This window comes from Bactrocera dorsalis, chromosome 2, assembly GCF_023373825.1.
Source record: "Bactrocera dorsalis isolate Fly_Bdor chromosome 2, ASM2337382v1, whole genome shotgun sequence".
NCBI classification, from domain to species: domain Eukaryota; kingdom Metazoa; phylum Arthropoda; class Insecta; order Diptera; family Tephritidae; genus Bactrocera; species Bactrocera dorsalis.
The window spans coordinates 80972590-81000329 of record NC_064304.1 but is presented as its reverse complement, the minus strand read 5'-3'; the positions used below and the strand labels follow the sequence as shown (position 1 = coordinate 81000329).

The 27740-nt window shown below is 36.0% G+C and overlaps 1 protein-coding gene across 5 annotated transcripts in view; it reads left to right on the top strand.

Annotated features, from left to right (window-relative positions):
• Positions 1-27545, top strand: part of LOC105226649 (FERM, ARHGEF and pleckstrin domain-containing protein 1) — a 65723-nt gene extending 38178 nt beyond the window's left edge. For 2 of the 5 annotated variants that reach the window (XM_019990415.3, XM_029550337.2), the window contains exons 3-15: positions 1392-1624; positions 1778-1999; positions 2797-3040; positions 3108-3268; positions 3334-3408; positions 6613-6719; positions 6921-7036; positions 7105-7339; positions 24877-25136; positions 25219-25690; positions 25759-26271; positions 26894-27335; positions 27406-27545. In XM_019990415.3, the coding sequence (XP_019845974.1) occupies positions 1392-1624; positions 1778-1999; positions 2797-3040; positions 3108-3268; positions 3334-3408; positions 6613-6719; positions 6921-7036; positions 7105-7339; positions 24877-25136; positions 25219-25690; positions 25759-26271; positions 26894-27335; positions 27406-27478 (3153 nt within the window). In that variant the 3' untranslated portion in view covers positions 27479-27545. Of the gene's footprint in view, positions 1-1391; positions 1625-1777; positions 2000-2796; positions 3041-3107; positions 3269-3333; positions 3409-6612; positions 6720-6920; positions 7037-7104; positions 7340-7921; positions 23964-24876; positions 25137-25218; positions 25691-25758; positions 26272-26537; positions 26559-26893; positions 27336-27405 lie in introns of those variants that run through there. The other 3 variants (XM_029550336.2, XM_049449516.1, XM_019990416.3) reach the window with 3 other exon arrangements.
• The last annotated feature ends 195 nt before the right edge of the window (positions 27546-27740 follow it).

Genomic DNA, 27740 nt, shown 5'->3' with positions numbered 1-27740 from the left:
CTCATCGTAAAAATCGCCGAATGCAATTTATGTACTTCAGAAAGACAAGCTTTAGTATACACCAATGATTCTTTTGATGTGACATTTGGCGCAGATGTCACTAACAGTCATGTCAACCTAGAAAAAATACAGTAGTATTCACTTCGCTAATGATGCATTAATATTTCAAAAGTCCATACAGAACATTTTATATCGCAGTTTACGTTAAATAAACTGAAAAACTATTTCTACATAAAAGTTGTAGTATGAAAAATTCTTCAAATCTTTACAGAAGAATAAGATATTTCATATTTCATTGAATAGTTTGGATTTTTTAACTGAGCATCACAATTCAAATTCTACCCAAATATTAATCTATCCCAAACCTCTTTCAATAACGGCCTATTGTCCTAATTTCATCTCTCGAATTGATTGGTTTTCGTTAAATAACACTGTTTTCATATCGGCACTGAGGTTTTTATAGGGTTGATGTCTGGCGACTGAACAGATTGAGACATAACCTCAACTTTGTTGACTCTACATCTTCTCTGCGCACTCGCTGATATGTTTAGGGTCATTGCTTTACCCATACAAATGTTATATTCCATCAGATAACATCAACATATCTAATATTCTGACATATGCCATTTGATTGATTCAATAAATACAATTGGACTAATTCTACTGAGTGAAAAGCTCTGGGATCCGGGGACGCCGGATCTTTCTAGAAATTTCACTACCGAATAATTCAATGTTAGATTCAACTGATCACAATAGATTTGGTCATTTAGCCAAATGACGTATTCCACCTGTAAACAGGATTAATCAATGTAAATCTCTTCCCGCTTTAGGAGCTCTGGCTATGACTTATTGAAAATAAATACCAAAATAGTCCAAGTAAGTTCATTTTGCGACCAGAGATCTGGTACCTTCATCTAACATTTAAAGATAGTAATATCTCGTATTTTTTTTAATCAAAACTACTAAATTCCAGTTTGAATGACAATTTCAGTTGAATTCTCCAACTAAAGTTCATAATCTTTCAACTTTTTCGATAATCAATTTGATTAGTAATAACTCTGAATTTCCACTATTTACAAGTATATGGTATAATACTGTAAATAATCATCTCGAGAATCGTATAAACCTTACCTACTTTATAAGCAGTTGCACACAATAGTACTGTATGAATATAATAAATTTGCATGAAAACGTGTGAAATAATTAACTTGATGCTTTATTTGAAACGCAGTTCATGTTTTTAATGAAAATTTATATAGAAAAACGTTTATGTATTTCATAGAAATCGTTATAAATAATTATTTTAAAATTTTCCTTTATATTCACATTACTGTTTCTTTAATTCGGGGTTGCTACCAACAACGTCGACGACAATCGCAATAACAAAACAGGCAAAAGCACTTGGACGGGTTCTATTCGACCAGGTTTGTCGTCAATTAAATCTACTTGAGGCCGATTATTTTGGTTTGGAGTATCAGGAGATATCTACACACACCAAATATTGGCTAGACCTCGAGAAACCCCTAAATCGACAAGTTGGTCTGTCGCTAATCGATCCAGTGCTGCGTTTTTGCGTTAAATTCTACACTCCTGACCCAGCACAACTGGAAGAAGAATACACGAGGTAAGTGGACCCTCCCATCCAAAGGTTCATTGTTCTATCGAACAAGAACTAAGTATGTATCGCATCGTACATCTAGTTGGCTATTTAAATATGCATCCGTGTACACTATGCATAACTACATTCTGTTCTCACCAACATGAATTCTCTTTTTAGGTATCTCTTTTGTTTGCAAATTAAACGGGACTTGGCCAACGGTAACTTGCAGTGCAATGACAATACCGCAGCTCTAATGGCCAGTTACATAGTGCAGGCATCATGTGGTGATTATGTGCCTGAGGATTATCCTGATCACACCTATTTGTCATCGTATCGTTTCGTACCTCATCAGGATGCTACCATGCAGCGGAAAATCATGGAGAATCACAAAAAGCATGTGTAGGTGCAATTTATTTCAAGTGGCGAGGTATTTGTGTTAATTAAATGTCAATTTGAATATCAACCACCATTGAAGTAGTAGAAAATGACGCATTATGTGGACTTTTGTCCCATTGAATATATGTATATACATATGCATATCTAAGGATTTGCTGTCTGTTGGATAAGCATTGTTGAAATTTACGTTTTCTTTTTTTTAAATTAGTTCACAATTTTGAAATATGTAAGGTTCTTAGTAATTTTTAAAGAATTGTCCGGAAGAATTCTCTGCTTTAAATTATTTATCATTACAGATTTTTTCCAATGAACAATAATAAAAATCGCATAATTAGTTTTATTCATGTTAAAGATATGTGTTAAAAAGTATACCCCAAAAAGTTATTTTTAAAATTTTAATTATTTTTGGTAATAAAAAAAACGGGATTAGTTAATTTTTTAATGGGAAAAAAGTTAATCAAGCCATTTTAAAAGAATTGTATAAAAAAATATTTTGGGCGAAGAGTTTCTAAAGGCCGTTTTCTCAATAGACTGCTATTTAAATACAAAGATCATTCTAGAAATCGTGGTATTTGTTTCCACGTTATTTTTATTTGGTGGAAAAGTACAGAAACATTAAAATTTTAAACAGAATCACCGCCGAACGAATGAGGGCTTAAATTGGAGCAAGCAATTGAAGCAATCATCATTATATTTTGTTAGATTCTCCTAAATACTCCATCATTTATAAGAAATACTACATTGCTTCCTATATAATTTCATTTAATCAATGTTATAAATGTTTTCCCCAAAAATAATAGGGGTCAGTCTCCTGCTGAAGCCGATTTGAATCTGCTGGAAACGGCTAGGCGGTGTGAACTATATGGAATGAAAATGCATGCAGCGAAGGATGTGGAGGGTGTGCCCTTGAATTTAGCAGTTGCTCATATGGGAATTGCTGTCTTCCAAAATATCACGCGCATTAATACCTTCTCCTGGGCAAAAATACGTAAGATATCATTTAAACGTAAACGGTTCCTGGTGAAGCTTCATCCCGAAGGATATGTAAGTTCTTATAAGAAACAATTTAATGCCATAATGATGATTAACTTCTTCTTACTGATGTCTGAAGGGGTATTACAAAGACACTGTGGAATTTTTCTTTGAGGGGCGCAATGAGTGTAAAAACTTTTGGAAGAAATGTGTAGAGAATCACGGGTTCTTCCGTTGTGCTGCAGTGCAGAATCAGCCTAGACGAAAAGCTCGAGTGTTATCGCGTGGCAGCTCCTTCCGGTTGTACTAGATATAGGTTATGAAGTTATAACTGTTTCTAATTCATATTCTTTCCAATATTACAGGTATAGCGGCAAAACACAGAAACAGATCATCGAATTTGTTCGTGAAAACTATGTTAAACGACAAAACTTTCAAAGGTAATTCTAAAATATAATTCAGTTTTTTTTTATTTTAGAACATTTTGATTCGAGTATGTAATTATTACTTTGTATCAGAGAAGAAGGATCATTACGAACAATCACATTCTGAAATTTGAATATATTCCGATTGAAGTTTACTATTTCGAAGTTCGTTGTGATTTTAATGATTTCTGATATCCGAAAAAAGTTTTGTTTTTCAAAAAAATGATAACCTCTGTGTAATTGCATTCGACACTAAAGTGCAAAGGGAATTATTGTATAATACAATAAATCTTATAATCCCTTAGTACTATTTTAATAATACTTCTAAGTGTATTTCATTTGCTAAATTAATAATATAAAACCACTTATTTGTTGCTTATACTAATTCCATATCATTTCCATTAATATAAAATCATAAAACATACTGCATACTTCATTTATTTTAAGGTTATTTTACTTTGAAACACTTGATTTTCCCACTATCCATGTATTCGTATAGTTGCGGCTCGTATGTATGAAAAACGCTCATAATACGTAAACTCGGCTTACTATTCATTCGTACTTTACAGTTATTATAACTCAAAATTTATAAATATTTAACTGTGTTGATCAACTTATGAGAAGTTGCATCACTGAGTTTAATGTCAATAGAAAACTCAGAAAAGAGAAGAGGATTTTAAAGCGAATTGGTTGTAAAATATAATAATGTGCTTGAAAATAAAATTTAACTACATAATGTATAAAAATCGAGTTGAACTTTTGTTGAATCTCTTGTTTAATTAAAAATATTTCTTTTCAATTTTACAATAGTTTTGAAAACTTATTTCATTTGTATTCTATGTATGTATATAAATTGAATATTTTTCTTTCATGTTTTTGTATGTTGATTGGCAAACTAGTTACGGTTAATATTAATTTTACAGTATTATAAATTGATTCCCAAACTATCATACGCATACATATCATCTGAAATATTTATTTTTTATTTCTCAGTGAGTGTGTTATTGGATATAACTTAAGATCTAATTAAATATACTAATTTTAGTCAATTTATCTGTTATGGTAATTGAATTTCTTTAGAAAAATTATTATTTTTATAACAATGCTAATTTATATATTTGTAAATATTTAATTTATCTTTGATTGGCGTAGTATCCATCTGGCGAAATCTTAAACAGTAATACAATTATTTAATTACAACTATACAATGTTACAACCTTTAAATTTTTAAGCATGAGTCCAAACTAATTATTATTTCTTATGTTTAATACTGTAGCAAAATTAATGTATTTATGGCGTTAGGTGTAGTAAGTGACATGAAAAAATTACATTTTTAAATGATTTTTTGCCAATAAATTATTTCATTTTATAAAAAAAATTTCATTAAAAAAAATATTTTATTATAAATAATTTAATTTTATAAAAGTAAAGGAGGTTTTGACTTGACTTAACTGAAACTTGAAATAATTAATTTATAAGTAATGTCTATTTGTGTGGATCCAACACTTCCAGCCGAAGCTTCTTGTTATGACCATAGCTAAACCGGCAGTTTTAACTCAAATCAATCGGACAAAAACAAATAGCTTTATTAGTAGATAATCTAGTGACTAATCCTGGGAGATTCGTCTAAAATCATTCGGGCAAAAAATATTGTTTAATTAGTAGATAATCTGATGCCTGTTAAAGCTTTTTGTAATTGAAATTTTGACAATTCTGATCAGGGTGTTTTCCACGATGTTCGTAACATCCTGTGGGCCCTATAAAAATATATATAATTGATCATCACGACGAGTTGAGTTCATTCAATCATGTAGGTTTGTCTGTCCGTATGTACACGAACTAGTCCATCTGTTTTTGAGATATCGATCAAAACGTTTGCACACGTATTTTCTCTCCAAGAAGCTGATCTTTGTCGGAATCGCTATAGCATATAGCTGCAATACAAACTGACAAGACATCTTCACGATGGGTTATTGTCTAGGGCAATCATGTAATTTTCGATGAAATGGTTCAGATTGAATCTCTATAGCATATATCTGCCATACAAATTGACCGATCAAAACTAAGATCTTATATGAAAACTTCTTTAATTTGACGGGTATTCTAGTTTAAGTTTTTAAAGTTTTTTTTTATTGTCTTTGTATCTACAAGTATATAACCTCGACTAGCCTCGTATTTCTATTCAAAGTACAAATATCAATAAATACAAACTAATTAAAAATTCCATTTATTAAAACCTAAAAAAGAAATTAGTAATTTTTTCGGAAATTATCTTTTTAGTGTTCCCCAAATATCTTCAATATGGTGCTTGTGAGCATTTTCCTTAATCACATTTTGAAATAAACTTTTCCGTATATTTAATAAAAACGAATCTCTTTTGCTGGAATTTGCATCAAATTATTCCTTATGACCCATGAACAAAAATATTTAGAAACCTTTTTATTTAATATCATAACTGAATATTTTGGTATTTCTCGCTGTGTTATTTGAATAGTATATTATTAGATTCTCTTTTGATTTAATTTATTTTTCGACTAATTACTATTTGCATGTTATTAAATGTGGAAATGTAGAAATTTAAACTCAAGCTTGTAAGTGAATACATTTGTTGACATATTTTCTTCACTTAGTTAGATTTTTAATGTTGTAAACCCCTTATTTTATTTAATATGTACGCCTAGCTTTACGTGTTACTGGATTGTAAATAGACCTTTATTTTAATGATATTGAAAACTTATGCGCAGGTGTGCTTATTTTTTGTGCTGTTACTTTTATCTTATCTTCGGTTTATGGAAACTAAAGTTTTATTTAATATGAATGATTTCTGTTTACAAATTTATTGTGTATAGAGTTAATTTTGTAATTTGTAGGCAACTGGTTTATATCTACATAGAAACATTTTATTCTTTATTTTCTTTTTTTATCTTCTTAGTTATAGCTAATCGTTTCTTCTTTGTATTTAATTTTGTTGTAATATGTTTTCTGATTTTATTTATTTGTTTACTTTCTTGTTAATAAGCGTTCTGTAGATTTCTTCATAAAATAGAAAAGATAATGAAACGTTCTCCAACTAAACAGTTATAAATGAAAATTAACAAAACACAAAATAAAAAGAGAAAGAATTTGAAACTAAATAAAAAACGCATTAAAATAAAATAAAAATATAAACGAGCATGCAAATAAAAACGTGGTATCCTCTTGTCTTTTCTTTTGCTGCAGGTCACAGTCATTCCGGCAAGGGCCTTTGAATGCTAGTAGCCGAAGTCAGTCGCATACGTATGTGAACTCCAGCATTTCAGCCAATCCCCTTCTCCCAATTGACACTGGTTTGTATTGTTTTAAGATTTTGTGTTTTTCATTTAAGATTATTCTGTTTGTTTCTTTAGTAATTGTATGTATTAGATATTCGCAAGTAACATTTGCTATGTAATGTTATCGTATTATATTGAGAAACTTATTTTATATTGTATAAAAATGAGTAATTTCTATTTTATGTTTTATTCTTCCATCTTTGTTGCGCATTGAAGCGGACTGGGATTATCGCAATCAATGCACCGCCTCGACGACGCTTTCTCTGACGAAGAAGGCAGCGGATACCTTGGATCGCCGACAAGACAATCCTACAGACCACACGCGTTCTCAAGTAAAAATATTGTTTTTTCTTCTTTATTCAATAACAATAATTTATTTGTGTCCTTGATGTGCGTCTAGGTCACAGCAGCCCAGGTGGAGATCTATCAGACGAAGAATTATGCTCCGGAATCGCCAACATTGGCGGAGGAACAGCAACACCACTCGGCAGCGGCTATGGACCAAATGAATTCGAACCGCTCTGTCTCTCCTCAGGGTCCGGAATCGTGGACTTCGCTCAACCACAACAGTCAGCAACACAACAATATACGCGCCCAAGATCAGGCTCGTGCGCATCAAGGAGATCACAATTTAGGTGAGTCCAACATATCAAAATATACTAGAGCAGACGAGTTCTCAGTTTTAGTAGTTAATTTTTTGTTATATTATTGAATAAGTTAAAATTATATTTACCCAGTGATTTATTTAACTATTTGTTATTGATTATTATATATTTGTTGTGAGTTGAATTCATTTGATACTTTTGGTCCTTCATACCACAAATTATATGATTAAATTTTTATTGGATGCAATAACCTCGAATTGAAGTGCAATGTGCAATTGGAAAGTTTCGACAAAAAAGGAAAAGAAAATTTTCTTCAGTCTTCAATTTAATCATGACCAAAACAGTTATGCAATATAGTTTTGGTATTTTATCAAAAGTCAGCAATGGTTTCTTCTTTATATTTTTTGTCATATAAACCTGTGTTGATACCCTGATTTCGAATACATTTAATAGAAAAGAAGTGTTTGTGCATGGATATTAATTTCGTGATTTTCGGTTACATATTTATGGTTTGTATTGATATCTTTGGAAATATATTTTGGTATTGTATTGCCTAACTGTATATTTCTTAAAATTTCGTTGTGCTCTGCGGCATGCGGTATGTTGGTATAGGTCTGAGCCACTTGTCCCACTTATACAGCAGCAGCACCCCTCGTCGAGTCTCAGTGGCATCTCAAGCGTATGTCCCTGTGTCGCCGCAGCTCATGCACACCAACACCAGCAACAGCAACACCATCAACACTATCACAACCAACACAGTGGGTCTGTCGGTGGATCTCAGCAGCTCTATGGAGTTGGAACAGGAGGAGGATTTGGAGGAGGAGGAGGAGGAGGAATTAGTCGAGGAGGAAGCGGATTCGGACTTGACAGCATCTACAACCAATCGGGAGAGTATGGTATCAGCGGCACCGGGCCCTGCCCTTCATCAGCAGCTTCGGTCACAGGAGTCCCAATCGCAAACTGTCACCCCAGTCCATTATAGCAGTACCAATTATTCGATGTCTAAACAGTGTTTGCTTAATAATAATAACTCAACTGAAACTGAAACAGATAACATTATATACACTGATATAAACGATATTGGTCATTATAAATATCCTGACTTTACTAGTATTACCCCCAAACCCGAAAATAAAATATCCAATTCCGAAAATTTAAATCTGAATGATCGTAACGACATTTATGCAACCGTTAATCGCAAAACTAAATCCAAATCACGTGAGAAACACTTTAGTGATGAGTTTATTGATGAATCCATATTACAGTATACTCGAGCTAAACAACTGGGCATGACGGATATGCAAGAGCAAAACGGTCATTTCGAACCTGAACGCGGATTTTCGAGTCTTAATTATCAATACCACAATGACTTAAATCATCCGTCTGACTCGTCTTCGTCATATTTCGGAACTGGGTTCGGTACTAAACGCTATGCGACCGCAGAGCGTGCTAAACTAACTCATTCCGAAAACTATCTTACACCGTCAATGGACTCACAGAGTTCTGTGTCGGGCATAGGAGGTGCAACGACACGACGACATACGCACTCACTGCCTCGCAACTCCGAACTGTCCGGTGTAGACTCTGTGGATTCCTATGACAGTCACTACATCACTCATCATGCTCACTCGATTGGCAATTTGCGTCCCAACACGAATATTACAAACAGTTATTTAGTATTCAACGATAGTAAGCCAGTCAGCTCCACTGAGGAGCGCAGCAGCGCTGGTTCACCATTGAATCGTTTTAAGACTTCGTCGGAAAAACTTGAATTTGAAATATCTTCCGGCAACTTGTACTCTACAAGCCAGTATAATAAGGAGGCATATGATGGAGAGAACATTTACGACCAAGTTGAGAAGGAGTCCTGGTTGAAGAGTAGTTCTTGCAAAGATCTATATGATTTTTCTTCGTTTTATGAAAGCGAAAAGTCCAAGCCAATGACTGCTTTCGACAAGGAGTTCCTCTCGTTTAATCGTATTGACTCTCCTGTTACCCGTTACGATGATTCGAGACATTCATTGTATATTACCAAAAACCATTCAATTGATGCCACTCAAGACTTTTCCCCATTGCCCAACTCAAAAGTATATTCCTCTAGTTATCCAGGCAGTACATATAATACTCAAGATCACCAGCACAAGCGTGCTTACGGACATCAAATTGACTATGGTGGTTCCCAAGATGATATTTCACAGGATAGTTATGAGCTACTTGAAAAATATGACATTGACTTTTTCAGTGGTCATCGCCGGTCAGATGACCATATGCGCTCGTGCTCGCTTGATTCAGGTAACTACATACCGAGTGATGATGAGTCAGTTTCGGAACAACATAAATATCGTTCAGCTATGGATGTCAAATGTAAGTCCGCTGTTGATATCATGAATGAAATTTGGGACTCGGAAGATCCGCGCTACTTGCCACGTGAGAAGTTATGCGTGAAGTCAGATGGTAGCTTCTATAAAAAGGTCAAAGAGGCTCTTTCTCGCACTTCTAGTCAAGAGAGTCGGAGTGAAGTTTTTGAGACGAAAATGTCGCGTAGTTCAGACTCTAGCAAAAAATCGCGGGACAGTTTGTATCACACCGACAGCAAAAAGTCGCGTGAGACAACCAAGAGTAAGACGTCGGTGGCATCTAGTCAAGACTCAAAAGAATCATTAATAGGAGACTGTTTCGGTCGCAACTATGAGATGCCAACCACCACGGGAAAAAAGCTAAAGCATTTAAATAAAAAGGATCAATATGAAAAATATCAGCAATCTAGTCAAGAATCAAAGAGTGATTACTACGATGCCGTGGAAGGTGTCGAAACTGATAGTCTCTGCGGACGGCCAAAAGTAAAAAGCCACGATTGTTTATTGTCTGACACACACAGCTCGACTGCAAACAGCTCGTTTTATGACAGTCGTGACACATATTCAACGTTTCCGAGCAATAAGTCACACAAAACATCCAAAGTACATTCGATCAGTCTCCAAAATGTAGAAATTGAGAGGAATACTAAATCATTTGGAAGCAAATCACCAGATGTAGCTTCGACACCGGCATCAGGTAAGAAATGCAAAGAAAAAGAAATTCAAACCAACGACTCTATTGATCAGACTGCACCAATTAAAAAAGTTGACTCACAGTCGTCGAAAATTTCTGCGTTCCGGCGACGTTCAGACAGTGAGAATATTTTCAGCTTCGATCAGGATCGCATTGAATGCATTCAGAATTATACCAAACAGTGGGAAGTACAAGGCAAAGAAGAAAAGACCAAACAGAGCCCAGAGTACCCCCTAACACCAGAACTAGTGTCAGAATTTGAAAAACAACAAGCGCGTGCTGCTAAGCAAAAAGTAACTCGTAAAGAGGAGTTGATGGCCAAAACCCATTTTGAAGAGTACAATCCGATTATGGCTCCTCTTAACTATTCACATGCTACAGTGGAGCGCACTAAAAGTGATCCCAATTCATTAGCGAATCGCGCTCGTCTTGGTAGCAACTCTCGTCGTCATGTGTTGATGCATCAGAAGTCCATAGACTTAACTCCAGCCGATTCTAGTGATGAAGATTATATCTACAAGCAAATACCGAGTGCTCCACCGCTTTGCAAGGCACATGGCAATTTTGAGATTCCAAAGTGTTTCGATGTGCCCCCAGTTTTGACGGATATTCCAAAAACCGGTTTTGAACTGCCAAAGAGTTTCTTCAGAGAGTATGACAGACGTTTTCCAAAAGTCTTGAAAGATGATATTCCATACGTTTTACATAAGCGCCATATTATGAATAGCACAGCTCCTTCACTTGGTGAAAAGAAACATACAAAACCAAAATCGCCGAAATCACCAAAGTCTCCAAAATCGCCAAAATCTCCAAAATCACCGAAGACGGAAGCTACAAAAGCTGTGACTTCGACTAGTCAAGTTGCTGACTTTCTACCGGACATATTGGATAGTTTGTTGCCAGCAGAAACTAAAGAGTTTTTATTTACCCAAAACATTGATCTCTCTAAAGTAGATCCCATAACTTTGGAAGTTAATAAGTCTATACCGACTATCGAATTATCTTCACCTAAGCGAGATATTACTAAACAAATGGATCCTTCTTTGTTAGAGAAACTAAATAAAAAACTCAGTCAAATAGAAAGTGATTCCGCAACTTCATCTCGAACCGAAAGTATACAGCAACAAAAGAATAAACTTGAGCAAAAACAAATAGAACTTATACAGAATCTGCGTAAAGAACTACAAGCCAATACTAGGAAAGTGGTAAAGCCCCGTGTAATACCAAAAACAAAAATTTCTAATAAGCCCAAGAAAGCCAAAACTCGCATAACATCATTCTCCTCTGACGATGAAAGTTTGGACTCAGACGATGTGTTTGGTTCGGCTGAAGCCATACCCGCCAGACTTGAGTTTTCACCTCCCCAATCACGTAAAGAAATAGAACCAATATTGCGCATTGAACAGAGCCGTTTGATATCCGCTGCATGGGGTCGTGGACAGACTATGAGCTCAACTGAAATTGAGGGGTCACCGCCACAATGCCGTCGGCTTGCAGAACTGGAAAGTCGTTACCATACACAAAAACTTGATCCACAATATGCCAATACCACAGAATTAAGACGAATTTCTGAGAGATCGATTTCCATTCCGTCCTCGGAAGACGAGCCACTGCACATTCCAACCAGACGTATGGACGAGTGCACTAACGATTACCAACGCAACGAAAATATTCCGTCGCCAATATTAGAACACGCCGAGTTTTTCCGCAGTAACGATGATATTTACGAAACTTGTCAAGAGGAAAAAATAACGGAATCAGATATTGATTATACTCTTAAGAAGAAATCATCACCACGTACTGAAATGCCAAAATCAAAAGCCAAATTTATTGAAGAAATCATAGATTCTTCAATAGTGATGCGATCTAAAGGTCATGCACCTATTCTTTTCGCACATGCCCGTCTAAATTTGTCCGAAGGTTCGGTATCACTCCAACGACAAAAAGCTACGCAAGAGTCACCAACAACCGAGAGGCGAACCAAGAGCCTAGATACTCCAGTCATATCACTACACCGACTTCCACCTATGAACGCATTTTCGTCCAAAGATGATACAGTTGGATTTGAGGAGGAAGCTGAAATATTGGAAGAAAAGTCACTGGAACGAGGAAGTGGTGTTCAGCAAGATGATGATGCTGCTGACAGCATACACTCTTGCGCTGGCTCTATACCGACACAAACGAGTTATCATACTGCAGGAAAAGATTCTTTACTGAATACAATATCCATTGATGAGGAAGAGATACAGTTGTTAAATCAGCTCAAGTTTATTGAGAAAATTGCATTGCAAGGTGTTAAAATAAAAGCAAAGAAAAAGTCGAAGATGAGACTTAGGAGTGGGGATCACTTAATATTGGATATACCTAAGTATCGTTTCACTGACTGGTCACCCTATAGCTCAGCCAATAGTTCTCGAAAAACATCTCCGGGTGTTTCGCGAGCTAGTAGTATCGAAAGTACTGGCAAAGGTAAATTTAAAATTGGACCAAAGTCTCCAGAGAGTACAAAATTAAAAGCAGGAACATCGCGAAGTCGTCCAGAATCTCGACGTACCAGTGTAGACGATAGTAAGGCAAAGGATGGTAAAGGGAAAAAATCAAGTCCAAAAGAACGTCCTCGTTCCATTGAAGCTCGTCGCCTGAGCAAGGATAAAAGCAAGTCTCAAGAGGAAACAGAAGCAGATATTGCAAAACGAAAAGAACGACAACAAAAATTATATGAGTCTGCCATGAAACAGACCATAACTATGCTTAGCCCTGTTAAAGATTCACTGCCACCATTCCCAGCCCCTGAAGATAAAATCTCAGTGAAGACGGATGGAGATAAAATTATAATAGAAACAGAGTTTAAGAGCAAAGCTGAAGATCACGTTTTAATAGCGAAATCACCACGAAAGTTGGATACGTCGTTAGTAAAATTTAGTCGCAGCTTCGATGAAGGACGTAGCCCAGACAAATTAGACAAAGCCAATCGCAGCTTCGAAGATCGTAATAAATCTTTCGAAGAATCTGAAAAATCAGACGTACCGGATGACATGGTAATTAAGTCACCTAAGAAAATTGCCAAAAGCCAAGAGATTAAACAAAAAATTGAAGGAAGTGTTGTGCATAAAAAAATTGATGGTAAGTCTAGTAGTTTGGAAAAACCTTCTGAACATCATTATTTGGGAACTGATATAAAGGCAAAAAGCCTTGATGATAAAAAACCGGCACCAACTGCAGAACCAAAGAAAGTTGATGAAAAATCTACCACACGGAGTGCTATTGGTGATCGGCGCATGTTCGCACATCAGTACAATGTTCATGAGGATATAGATATGCAGGCGGTTATTTCGGAAAGACGATCATTAGAAATACTAAAGAGATCTTTGCCCTCCGAAGATACAAAAGAAAGTGAAGGTACATATAGCCGTAAACCATCCACGGCAGAGAGTTTGGATTCATTTGTGTCAGCGGATGATAGTCATTCCCCAGCTAGCAAATCTCCTGTTCCACCAGAAGTTTATCCACATCGCGTACCAACAATTGAATGCGAAGAACCGTCTATTGAAGAAGATGATAACTCGGGAGAATGTCGTCATTTAAAAGTGTCTCGTCAAGATACTAACCGATTAAGCTTGGATCGTAGTCGTAGCGATGAGACAGGCTCGTGGATTACTGTTGAGTGTGATGAATTCGTTGGTTCGGATACTTCTGATAATGAACCTCGTACATTGGAGCCAGATCGTAATATACTGGAGACACAAGCAACCTTGGAGGATGCTATTCCATTGGAATATTCCAATTGTGCTACACCAACATCCGATTTAAATATTTTAGTAACTCCTCCAAATACGAGTCCATTGATCGAGAAATCTGTTTTAGAAACTTTTGAAAAACAAGCTGAAACATCCGAAACTAAGAAGAAACATAGCTTAGAGAAGCAAAGCGACAAATCTAAAAGTTCTGATTCGTGGACAAGTGGGGAAAAAGATGTTAGTCCTCATCGTGGTGAACATCATCATGATTGGAGTTTATCTGTAAGTGGTGGGAAGGAGAAAAGTTCTATGGACGAAGAGTCCAGTGTAAGCTGTTCCATCGCAAGGCCTTTGGGAATTTCCCAAGATTTTGGAGATATTGAAGAAAAGAAATGTCTAGAACTTAAACAAAGAATGTTAAAATTAGAAGTAGGTAATGAGGGAGATGTAGGAGAAACACCTATTCCGACTAAAACAAGTCCTACCGGTGGTTCAAATGAAATCACCCCAACCAACGAGCTAAAAATTATAGTAAAGAAACCAACAACCCCAACTTTAGAGAAACAAAGTCCAATAGATTTGGGCATAAGCACTGAAAGCTTTTTGGATCCAATTGATGAAAAACTAACAAAACTTCTGCAACGAAATGAGGATAGTGAATCTAGTTCTGGTGCCTCGAAAAAACCACCCAAAATCGAAAAACCTGCACGTACTAATGTCGGCAAAAAACTGGCGGTAGTCAAAACGGATGGTGGTGATAAAACTGGAAAATCGGGAAGTAGTTCACAGGAATCAAAGTCAAGTTTTGACTCGAAAGGATCCTTAAGTGTAGAATCTCGTGGATCCTTTGAGACCGAAAGTAGTTCTGGTTCAATGGGCGCGGCACATCGTAGAGGAGAATTAGTACAGAAAGAGCAACAATCAACATGGAAACCGTTTCCTATAGAAAGCTCTGGCAGCTCTAGTACAGATGACCCTTGGCACCACGTTGAAACGGATGGTTATGAGCGATACGATGCCAACAATCCTTTACGTGATTCTTCTGACAGCGATTTAAAAGAGGTGTCACCAGATGACCAAAAGGAAAGTGACACCAGTTTTCAAGATGAATTAAATGATTTCCCAACTACATTTGGGTATCCTTCGATGACAAGCTCTTTAGGTGGAATCGGAGTGAACCCAACGGATATAATTGGTTATACTACCGGTTTTACTTTGGGAAGAACTTTATCTCGGATATCTGAACGTAGTACAGCTTCAGAAAAATCTAGTATGGAAGACGATGTTAGTAAGGCATCTACTCATTCTGTAAGTATGAGAGACGAATCTGTTGGTTCTACAGATCACCAACCAAGTTTAAGCTCAGATTCTCGAAGCAATACCAATTTGGCTTATATATCAGATGCTGATCGACGCACATCGGCCGAGATGCCAGAAATTCCTTGTGACTCTGCAACTGGCGATCGGCTCTCTAGTATTGGCAGCTTCAACGAACCGAAATCTCCGATTGTTGTGACTGGACGCTTTTCTGTCACTCAAGTCGAAGAGCAACAAGGCGATGATGTAGACAGACACACACTTATGTGTCTTTCAAATGCAGGAAGTCAAGATTCAGAAGATTGGCCACTTCCCGAAATACCCTTCGATCATGTACCAGTAAAACCAGTAGAATCTATCTATCAAATGCCAGATCTGGATAAACCTGTACCGAAAACATTTTGTTGGAAAGCCAGTAAATCATTTCAATCGCAAGATTCGCAGGACTGGCCTTCCCCGCCACCAAGTGCTATGGAACCTCAATTAATAATTGAAGATATAGAAACATATTATGCCACGGAGGCCCAAAGTGCTGATCAGGTAATGGTAGAGTCTTTCACAGCAACCGATAAGACAGATGATGACGTGCAATCACAAGCCGATGATAGGCTCTCCAATGAAGACTTCCCACTTACTCCTCCTGATGTGGCGAAAGTTTTACCTTACGAGGATACGGCTTATTTAATGTCGTCAGCATTTGAAGATAAAGATTTCGGTAATGAGGATACTCAACATGACACTCCAACATGTCTAAGTTCAACGTTGAGTGCTGCGTCTTGCCTCTCGTCTTCATTTAATGTAACTTGTTCATCCTCGCAAAAATCAACTCAAATCTCTCCTATTAGAAAAGATTCTAGTCCCGATTCGGTAATCATATCGCAACCAACACGTTCACCAACCATCCGAAGTCCAATTTCTGAAGATGAGGTTTTATCAAGTGATGACGTGTTTATGCCAGGCACTGTAAAAATTCAATTACCAACAGACGAAAATCGTGCAACCGAATATTTGCGAAAGTTGTCTCGAGGTTCAAATAACTCTGATACCTCTATTGATGATATTTTATCAACATCTGGAACATTTATGGAAGACCAGACCACCGTACGTCGTAATTATGAATCGCGTCTAAGTACGGGTTCTTGTAAACGGTGTAGCCATTCTAGTCATTCCGAAGAGGAAACAAGTTCAATTGGAACTGATTTAGACGGCACGGTACGTATGGGCTTACAACAAAAGAAATGTACACATAGCTCTCATTCGGAAGACACATCGATTGGATTGAGCATTTCTGAGTGGTCAACGGGCACCAACACAGTCCGCCAATACGCGAATCTCTCTGGGTCAGATAGTCTCTCGGCAGTGTCAACCCAATCATGTGCGAAAAGTGAGAAGTCAAATCATACAAAATCTAGTATGAGCTCAATAAACAAATCGGCCGAAAGCTTGAATGAACAAAGTGGAAGTTTTTCAAAAGGACTTTCTGGTGATAATGGTTCATCTGATGGTATGCGCTATGATATTCTATCAAACTCTGAAACAGAAAAAATGTCTGAAGCAACTTCGGCGACAAAAAGTGACGACACTACACTGACGCTTACAGAAATGGCTCAAACAATGACTGAGTGGTCTACGTCAAGCAGCCGCACTTTGGTGGGGCCTCAACCTGGAGAAAACCCTCAGGATCCAAGAAGCGGAAGAAGAGGCAGCTACATAGACTATGTACCGCTGAAACAGCCGCGAGGAATTTCTAAAAAATCTCCCAGTGAAGAGTTGCGTACTGCTATTCCGCAAGTACACCGCAGGAGTGCAAGTAATGGCAATAATGGTCGCACTACTTTAGATGAAACGGGACAAAAAGGTTCGACTCCGAAATTAGGTGACCACGGACGACAGAATTCATTATCTCGTTTAATAAAATTGGAAGAGAAAGAAGTTGCTACAGAGCATACAAGTGCTGCGCGAAAACGACGTTCACTGGAAATGATGTCGAAGCTATACCAAAGTCAGGATATTTCTTCAGAAAGTGAAGCTCCTTTCGTAGAGCGATTATATTCTCCTAGTGAGAAGCTAACAGAACGTTATCAAAGTCAGGAATTCGTTCCGTTGCATGGAGCCACAGCGCAAGCTCAACAAGTAAACACTACAAATCAAAAGGCAAAAACTTCACCGTCATCGATAAAACCAAGAGCACCGCAGCCCCCAACAAAACCAAAGCCCCAAGTAACACGGCCATTAATGCAAGCCTTGTTAAAGCATATGAAAGCAGTTAGTAAAGCCGAAGAGACTTCCGCTTCAGCTTCCATATCTGAGGCATCAACATCGTCGCAAGTAAGTTCTTCCAAGAAAGCTCCTCCGCCACCTATACCAAATATACCACCCATTACGTCACCGAACGATTTACCACGAACTCATTCAGTAGGTCAACTTCCTGATAAGCCACTCGCGAAGCATCATAGCTATGATGATAAAACTATGTCTAAATCACAAATACGAGAATACAAAACCAACAAACTTCGACAATCAAACTCTTTTCATGAGCACATGTTGTCGAAGTCGCAGCAATCTTCCCAAGAGTCAATGCCACCACGTATTGACGAGGAGTCGTCGCTTGGCGGAGAGGGTAACGGTGTATCGTCAGCTACCACAACAGTCACCAATTACAGTGAAAATACCACAAGTACAGAAACGTCGTCTCCTATGTTACCGCAGCGGGCAGAAAAGCTCGTTAAATGCTCACCATATTATTCAAGTAGCTTGAGCTCAGAATCGCCTCCAAATCAATTGGTACAAAAACCACCACGAAAAAGTTCAATTACACGGAATACCATGATTAAGAGTCCACCAAGCGGCAATGACACTGATAGTTCTATGGACATACGAACACAAGATCCAAAACTGCGTAACAAAGGATACCGTCGAAAACGACAAGTGCCGACTAAAAGAATGCGTTCGACGGAGCGTGCTTTAATAGAACAAGAAAGCTCCGAATGTTCAGAAGGTTATTTACCAGAAATCGACTCTGGTAGTTCCGATCCCTCATACCGACCAGAAGATCAGTATTTGGAATTTGACGAAGAATTAGAACACGAGCAAGAAACCGACGAGTACGACGATTACCCTCAATATTCTGGCGCTGCTTACGCAACGTCTAGCAAGTTTGAAAGTTTGGACATGACGGATAATGTAGATGAAATGGGCTTTCCACGATACGACCGTTTGAGTCACATAACCAATCCAATGTATCACACACAATTAATGCAACCACTGACATGCCAGAATGTGGCGACGAAACCCGCCCCAGCCAATCATCCAATGCCACCGCCAAATGGCCAACCGGTAAAACCAGCGCGTACCAAAAAACGTCAGCTAAAGCGTGAGGAATCAGTTACAAGTGAAGCTACTGTAGAAAAGCTGGAAACAACGCTTATGCCAGAGCAAACCCACATTCGACCATTTCTCACTCCTGAGGACAGTGAAGTTGAGAGCAAAGATGGCCTCTCAGATGATTTTGCAAATTCAAGCGAAGAAAGCAGTGGGTTTGCACAGGCAACTGGTACGATAAGACGCACCACTGACGGCACATATACCCAATACGGCGGCGATATCGAGTTACCGTACCCAGACTTTCTTTCAGACTATGAGAATGAACCAATTGAGTATGAACGCTATGCATGTGGATTGGATATACGCGTTGACCCGCCGCCAAAGTTTGACGATTCGGATAATTTAAGCGACCACTAATGAAATATATCCACACAATAGAGTTTTGAGTTTGAGTTGAGCTCTAAACTGATGGTATATGAAACAACATGGCACTCGTATAAACGTGCTCTTACGTAGTTGAAATAAATACATACATACATATGTAGAAGGCATTGTAATCAAAACTAATTGGTAGTAGCAAATGTAAAGGGCAACGCAACATTAAATAAGCGTTAGCGCGTTTGAAGTTTTTCAAAGTTGTTACACAAACAAAAGTCGATCCTGAACTTGTTTATAAAAAATTGACTAATACTATCCAAATCATCTTATATTCAATTGAGACTGATTTATGGTGTGAACTGCTGCAGCCATTTTGCTTTCGACAAATCCCCATAAAGTTTATAAATATTAACACGAAATAATTTTAAATAACTAACTAGCGAAAATATAAAATTTTAATTAAATTCCTTATTTGCCTGATTTTAAAATGGCCAAACTTTTTTAACTACAACAACATAATCGTACATTATGTAGAAGTTTTGGGAAAACGCTAGTAGCCTGTAAGATGAAAAGTAAAAAAATAGTTTAAAACGAATACAAAAACAAAAACAAAAGCATAAAAAAATCATGAACATCTGTTGTAAGTTAAAGGTTGAGATTATCTAAAGCTTGGTAAAAGCAACAAATATAATATAATCGTATTAAAAATGTTACATTTTAATGCACTGTTTACTCATCGAATAATTCTGAATCAAAGAAGCAAACTTGAAGACATTTAAAATAGCTAAATGCATATAAAGCAACTTAACTGCACACACTACACACACACACAGAGAACCTTAAAAGAACATTGCTAATATATACATACATATGTATTATCGATTTAAGAGGTCAAAATAACGAAACGATGGTAATTTATTTTGAGATCACATGATTAACATATTATTACGCTACCGGATTAAGTTGAGAAAGCGAGTATGGGATACGAAGTGTTCTAATTCAAATTTCATATATTGTTTGACAAAAATCTGCAACTTGATTATCTCAATGCAGAAACATTTCTATTGGCAATTTGGTTTGCGGTCGATGGACCCGTTTTGGCAATTACGGTGCGTCCGTGCTGCGCGGAAATTACAGCAGTACAGCAACTATGTTGCATATTTGCTGATACTCTGCTGATTGCAGACAAAAATTTAGTGTTGCCGATTTGTTGCACAGATTGCGCCTATCAGTGACAGAAGAACGCTGTTGCAAGTTTTGCCAAAAATTTGTAACACTGCTGTCGTGATTGCCAACAATTTTTATGTTTTTATTTTATTCAATTATTTCTAATAAATTTAAAACATTCTAATTGGTAAATGGATGGATCAGCTAAACTTTCTTCGTAAAAGTTTATACCATTGTATCATATAATATATGAAAAAAATTATCGGAAACAATATTTACTCGAACTTAAGTAATAATCATTCGGAAAATTCGTAAAATATGTCGCACGTGACCTATTGTCTGGCGACAATTCTGCCTACATTTTGTGCAATTGAATTTTAGAGTTCACATGCATCTGCATGCCCTAGAAAATGGTTATATTTTATATGAGGTCAAAAAACTGCATCACCATCGCTGATCAGCTGTTTAGTACATAACAGATTATTATTACATTATACTATGAAGTCAGTTTGATACGCAAATTCCTATTAGAATGTCCAGAAGAAATTTTGTTTTATTTTTCACACCCTTGATATTATTGTAAACCAAATTTTGTGCCATAAACTTTGGATCTTGTCAGTCCTTCAGCTAATAAAAAGTTGTGCTGACAAAAATATTTACCAAAAACTTTCGGTTAAAATTGAATTATTAATAAAACGGAGAGTGATAAATAAATAAGAAATATAAGAAACTGCCAAGAAATCCCACAGCTTTTCATCCAAAAATAAAAATTAAAGCACACAATTTATACTTATCTTTTATTCGGTATTATGCGCACACACACATAGAAGCGACAAAAGTTTTGGGATTTTTCTGGAAATCATCAAAAGTTTGGGATATTGGTCAATCAGAGTATGAAAAATACTCACTTTACAAGTATATACATATATGTATATATATGTCTTTATGTACATATAAATGCATATATCTGGGGCCAAATTAATAATATTACACTAATTACCAGTTATTAGTGGAGTGTCAAGTTTTTTGTCTGATTTGTTTTTAATAGAAAATGAATTTATTGAAATGTTTATGTGCTTTTACATACCTTAATCAAATACATAATAAAGTGCTTCCTAGTAAATTAGAAACATTGAAAGCAAATAAGATGTTAAGAACTACTGCAACCTACTTTTAAACTTCCGATTATTTTATACGTTCCTTTCTTTAAGTTTAGAATGTATAGTATATAAGAAAATAGAAGTTTTATTAGATCTTACTACATATATACATACATATGTATAATAAACAACTAGAGCGACTATTCTGATGTCGTCGTTGTTGTTGGTTGTTTCCATAAAATTTAAATTCAACATACCTAGGTCGATTAGTGCATAGAAAATAGCCGTAAATGTTGCATGCTGTATTGGATTGGTTTTTCCGTGCTCATCGTGGTCGTATGTAGAATGAGTTGAAGACTTTTTGCTTTATTATTTAACTCTGCCTAAGGCACAAAAATTGTATTTTATTGTCTTCGATAAACCATTGCTCAACGGCAAGATTTCAAACCTCTACAAGCAATATTGATTATTTAATTGTTGAAAAGCTACTTAGAAAGAGGATATAATCGTTTATATTTCTACCTTGTTCGTTGTTTACCGCGTTTTACTGTGCTTTCTACAGAATTCTAAGTATGTATGCTGCTAATAAAGTATCGACAGAAATACATTTTGCAGTCAATAACATTTTTTCACATTTCTTTCTACATTCGAGTGCCCTTTTTTGCGACTTTTTCAGAGGCAATTGGTGTATCTCACTTATTCAGTAGTTGGTAGGAAAAAAAATCCCCCGACTTTGTGACATTTTGAAATTGGCAATTGGCTCACCAGCAATTTCAACACAGAAGCTTATATAAAAAGGGGAAAACAGAAAATTAAATTATTAAAATTTGATTGATTAAAATTTGTGTTTTTTTTTTTAATTTTTTTTATCGCTAAAACAGTACTTTAAAAATATAGTATCTCTTAGGCAGGATCTATTAGAAATTTTAACTCATTTATGTTCTACATTTTTCGCTTAAGAGACTGGAAAAGTTTAGAATTCATTCTGGCAGTAATGCAAAAAAACTAATTTTTGTCCTCCAAACTTCATTAAACTTGTTTTTGGTTTTACAAAAAAAAATTTTGATACAAATGTGCGACGACTGGCTCAAACTTTGCAGTCAACTTTTTCGACTCATGGTATCTGAAAGAATTTAGAAGACAGGATTTTATTCTAAATAAAACTTCCAAGTGAAGTATCTAGGTATGATTTAAACTTTACATAATTTTTACGCGAAATTGCGGTTGTAAACAAAAATGTCCATTTTTTACCGCAAAAAATTAAATGAATGAAACACAAAAAAAATCTTACGTCGTTTACTAGATAATAAAAGCTAAAGCTAAATTTTAAAATGGACACATATAATAGTCTCCGTCTACTCCGTTTGCAAAGGGTTTCGAGAAAAACGTGTTTAGAGGCTTACGTTGAAGTTGACTGATTCAAAAACTTCGACGCTACAGAAAATTGGAAACCTAATGTGTTAAGTTAAAAAATAAGTTTCCAATGATTTAAAATCCCTTTACTGGTGTATCTCCTTACACTTTTTAAAAGTGGTGACCATGAAATATGATTTGTTTAAATATGAGTTATTTGAGAGTATATTTCGTAACATTATATGCCTTAAAATAAAAGAACATACCATTAAGTTAAATAAGAGCAAAGTAAAATTGTGGTCGAAGCTTTAGAATTTATCTTTTAAATTTTTTAAAGTGCTAAGTTTATGGAAGTTTTCATTTCTGTTTTTTGGAAGTATATTTTTGTTGAATTGGAACCACTTGTGGAAATTTCTAATTCTGTGTAGATATAGGTATGTTATATGCATAAATGTTATATGAAACCGTTTTTACTTAATATTTAATGGTTATATCCATCTGTATGTATGTTTGTAAATTTAATGCGATAGTTTATAGTTTTAAACTGATAGACGGATATCAAAATTTCTAATCAAAATCGTTGAATTCATTGGAATGTGCCAAATTTTATGATCTGTTGTCAATATTTACCGCATAAGTATTCCATGTACGAGTGTTTTGTTGTTCGTAGTTTTAAAAGGATGCCACATACATGTGCTAAATTCTGGAGTGTGTTAAAACAGAAATGAGAAATCCCAAAAATATATGGAGAATTTAAAGAAATTAGGTTAAGTGAAGGCACAAGTACTTCAGGATGTCAATGATGATGAAATAGAAAGTCAGTTATGCATTTAAGCGTATTAAGTAAAACAAAGCACACTCACACACGACACATAAAGACAAGATATTAATTTAGTTGAAGATCTCCGGTCGATTGATAATTGGAATTTTAAATTTGTCAAATTTTTGCTTAAAACTTCTTATTGCCGGCTTGGCTGCGAATATTCATTGTGGTTATATTTTGACTAAACGGAACTTGGAAATTCTCCATGTTTGCGAAACATATTTCCAATAATCGACTGGGCAAAACAAAGTTACATGTACCACAAACATACACACATAATATAGCTAATGTCATGAATTATTAAATGAAACTCATAACACTTTCAAATTCAAAACAAAAAATGTTACAAACTTAATAACAATTCCATTAAAGATTACATAAAATAAATAAAGAAATTCAATAATCGATTTTTGTTTTAATAACGGAAGGGTATTTAAGTTAGTTAAGAAAATCTCAAAAACTCCGATAAGATTTCAAATTACTTTAAATTCTTAATAATTCCACCAAAAACATATGGTGTAAGCATGATGTTATGCAGTTGTTTTGAATTGATTTTCCAACATTTTGTGTTATAATTGTGGTTAGCACGTGTTGCGTAAGCATATTAATTTTTCTCAAGAGTGTTGGAAACAGAGATGACGAGAGTTTCGTTCCGTTATATTTTTTGGATTGCGTTTCAAGAATGATTAGGGGATCAGGTGTGGACAGAAACATGAAAAAAATATTGCAATTGTAAACAATTTGTTTATAAAAGTAAAAACAAATCATCACTAAATAAGGTTTCGAGTGGACTTGATAGAAAATTGAAAAAATATGTAATATTCAAAGTTTTGGAAGATTGATAAAATAAATGAAATAGTTATATAGGTGATACTTATTTGAAAACAGTACGTCGTCCCTAGCGAGAGTTACTGAAATATCTTCACCAAGGTTGATGTTGAATAGAAAACAATGGTATACATCCAAAATTGTTTGCACTGCAACCTATTTGAGTTTGTAATTTTGCTGGAAGCTTAGATTTAGCTATTGCTTTCATCCAGTAATCTTTTCATATATAGTAAGCGTTAAAAAATAAATAAATATGATATCTTATCATATTACATACTTATCTAGCAATTTGTTGTAAATCTACTAGTTTCATGGCAGATTTTGCTTCTTATCCAGTTAATTAAATTAAAAGGTTTCTATTTCGAAACTAAATTAAAACATACTTGTTAAGTCTCAATATACGTGTCTATGTGTTAGATAATAAAATTTGATGAAGTCAATAATAAAAATAACTAAAAACATTAATAAAAACAACAAAAATGTTCACAGATTACCACGGTATCAATGGTAATATGTCACTGGATCGGCGTGGAGAAGTGGGCACACCACAAAATCGGTACGATCTAACGCTCGGCTCGGACAAGTCATCGTCATTATCCCGTTCAGAAGCTGGTACATATGATGTAATACAAGCCGAGATACAGCATGCTAAGCGACACGAACTGCCGACGGGCGTAGCCATGTCGAACAACAATAACGGACAGCACAATGGCAGCTCATTGGATGTCGAAAGTGATTCAAAGAAGAGAGTAAGATATTGTTTCGCTTTAATAAATTTTCAATTATTGTGTTCAAAGTATTTAAATACGAAAATACATTTTGTTTCATTAGAAATGGCCCACAGAGAAATCATACTTTTTGGCAAAGGAATTGCTCATGACGGAGAGAACATATAAAAAGGACTTGGAAATATTAAATCGATCATTCCGCCAAGAACTCTCCGCACAAGATGTGGAGAACTTGCAACCTCTATTCGATTTTCTCGACTCCATGGCACAGCATCACAACACATTTCTACGCGACATCGAGCATCGCATGGTGCTTTGGGAGGGGCGTGGAACGCATGATACCCATCGCATCGGCGATGTGATGATGAAAAATATCGCTGTGTTGCCTGTATACGATGAATATGTACAGTCGCACATTGAAATCTTGCACTGCATGAACGAGATGTTCGAAACAGACGAGCGATTCCAACAGATCTACAAAGATTTCGAACAGCAGAAATTGTGCTATCTGCCACTTGGTGAACTGCTACTAAAACCACTGAATCGCATACTACACTATCAACTCATCTTGGAACGTGAGTAAATTACCGATTCATTTATGCTTTAAATAATAACTAATGATGATTTGTATGCTACTCCTCAGGGTTGTGTGATTTCTTCACTGAAGAGCACATCGACTATGCTGATTGCCAGGCGGTATATCACATTCTATTGAGAACCACCAAACAAATTCGTGAACAATTACCTGAGTCGGAAAATTTCGTGCAACTCTGCGAATTGCAGCGGGACATAACTGGTTTCGATAAGTTGGTACAGAACCAACGGAGATTGATTAGACAAGGTTGTCTACTCAAGCATTCGAAACGAGGATTGCAGCAGCGTATTTTCTTCTTATTTTCCGACATTCTACTTTACGGCACAAAATCGCCGATCGATCAGTCATTCCGCATTTTCGGACACGTCCCCGTGCGCTCTTTGCTTACAGAAAATGCCGAACACAATACATTCTCCATATTTGGTGGGCAATGTGCAATAACAGTGAGTGCTGGCACTACTGCCGAAAAGACCCTCTGGCTGGCAGAGCTTTCCAAGGCGGCAGCAGACATCAAAAATAAGCCACCGACACAATTAACCTTAACTTCGCTGAAAAATTGCAGTGAGTAATCAATAGACTTGCGATAATATTAATATGAATTAAGAAGTAACACTTGAATAAACGCGAAATTAAGCTTATATTTTGAAAATGGTTGATACCCATTGAGCGTTTGAATTAGGTGCTGTTTGTGATTTTTAGTTCAGGTTTTGTTTCAACGGTAAAGAATTAACAGTCGTCTTTAGAATTATGTGTAACTTCTTAAATCATCAGAAAACTAGCACACTACTTTACATATATTAATAAACATATTCTTGTGGGCTGCCAAGAAAAGGACGATGTAATTCCATGTAAGTCTGTAAAACTAAAATATAGTATATAGTATATACAAATACATGTAGAAAGTCTCCAAAACCTAGTACCAAAACATTTTGAAAGAATAAGTAAGAAACGACAGAACTAACAATCCGCAGAATTTTCGCTGGTAAATACGCCAGACCACAGTTTTGTTTGACAGAAAAAACTGAGGTGTAATTAACGACTTACTACTTAGAATACACTAGATTTTTTTTTTTTTGTTTTTTTCCCAAGACGAGTTACCATATTTTCCCTTTTAAAAGTCATCCAATTAATGTTACTCCAATCTTAATTGAAATAAATATATATATATTTTTTTTTACGACAGGCTCGTCGGAAGAGGGTCTCGATCTGTGCGGTTTGACGAACGGGCTGACCGCTCAACAGCTGCAGCAGCAACAACTAAGTTTACAAAACAAAACGCCACCCTCGCGCAGCAACACGGCTCTACACGTTTGCTGGCATCGTGGCGCAACCGTCGGCTTGGGCGATCACCTCATATCCGCCGAAAACCAACTGTCCGGCTATTTGTTACGTAAATTCAAAAACAGTTCCGGTTGGCAAAAATTATGGGTGGTCTTCACCTCCTTCTGCTTGTACTTCTACAAAAGTTATCAGGATGAATTCGCTTTAGCGAGCTTACCTCTATTGGGTTATTCTGTGGGGCCACCAGGTCATCAGGATGCGGTGCAGAAGGAATTCGTTTTCAAATTGTCCTTTAAAAATCATGTTTACTTTTTCCGCGCTGAAAGTATACACACCTACAATCGGTAAGTTGTCCCTTACAACTATTATTATGCTTTTTAAAACATTTATAAAAATATATTCCCCCATTTACAGATGGCTAGAAGTTCTACGAAGCACTACGCAAACGCAAGACTTCAAGAATATCAATTCGAACCCAGCTCACTGAAATTGAGTACGACCATCAGCAATAGTATTCAGCTTTAGTAATCCATAGGATTATGAGAATACAAAAATATTTATGTCCGAAAATGGTTGGTGTCACATGCTCGCCAGTGAAATATGAAGCATTAAATGATAACCAATTGCTACATCTACGCTTTAAAAAAGTGCCTTTAAGTATTTTCTCTGTTTTTACGCGTAAATACAAACATATTAACATTTTACAAACTGTACGACATTTATTAATATTTAGAATATCCTTAAAATGG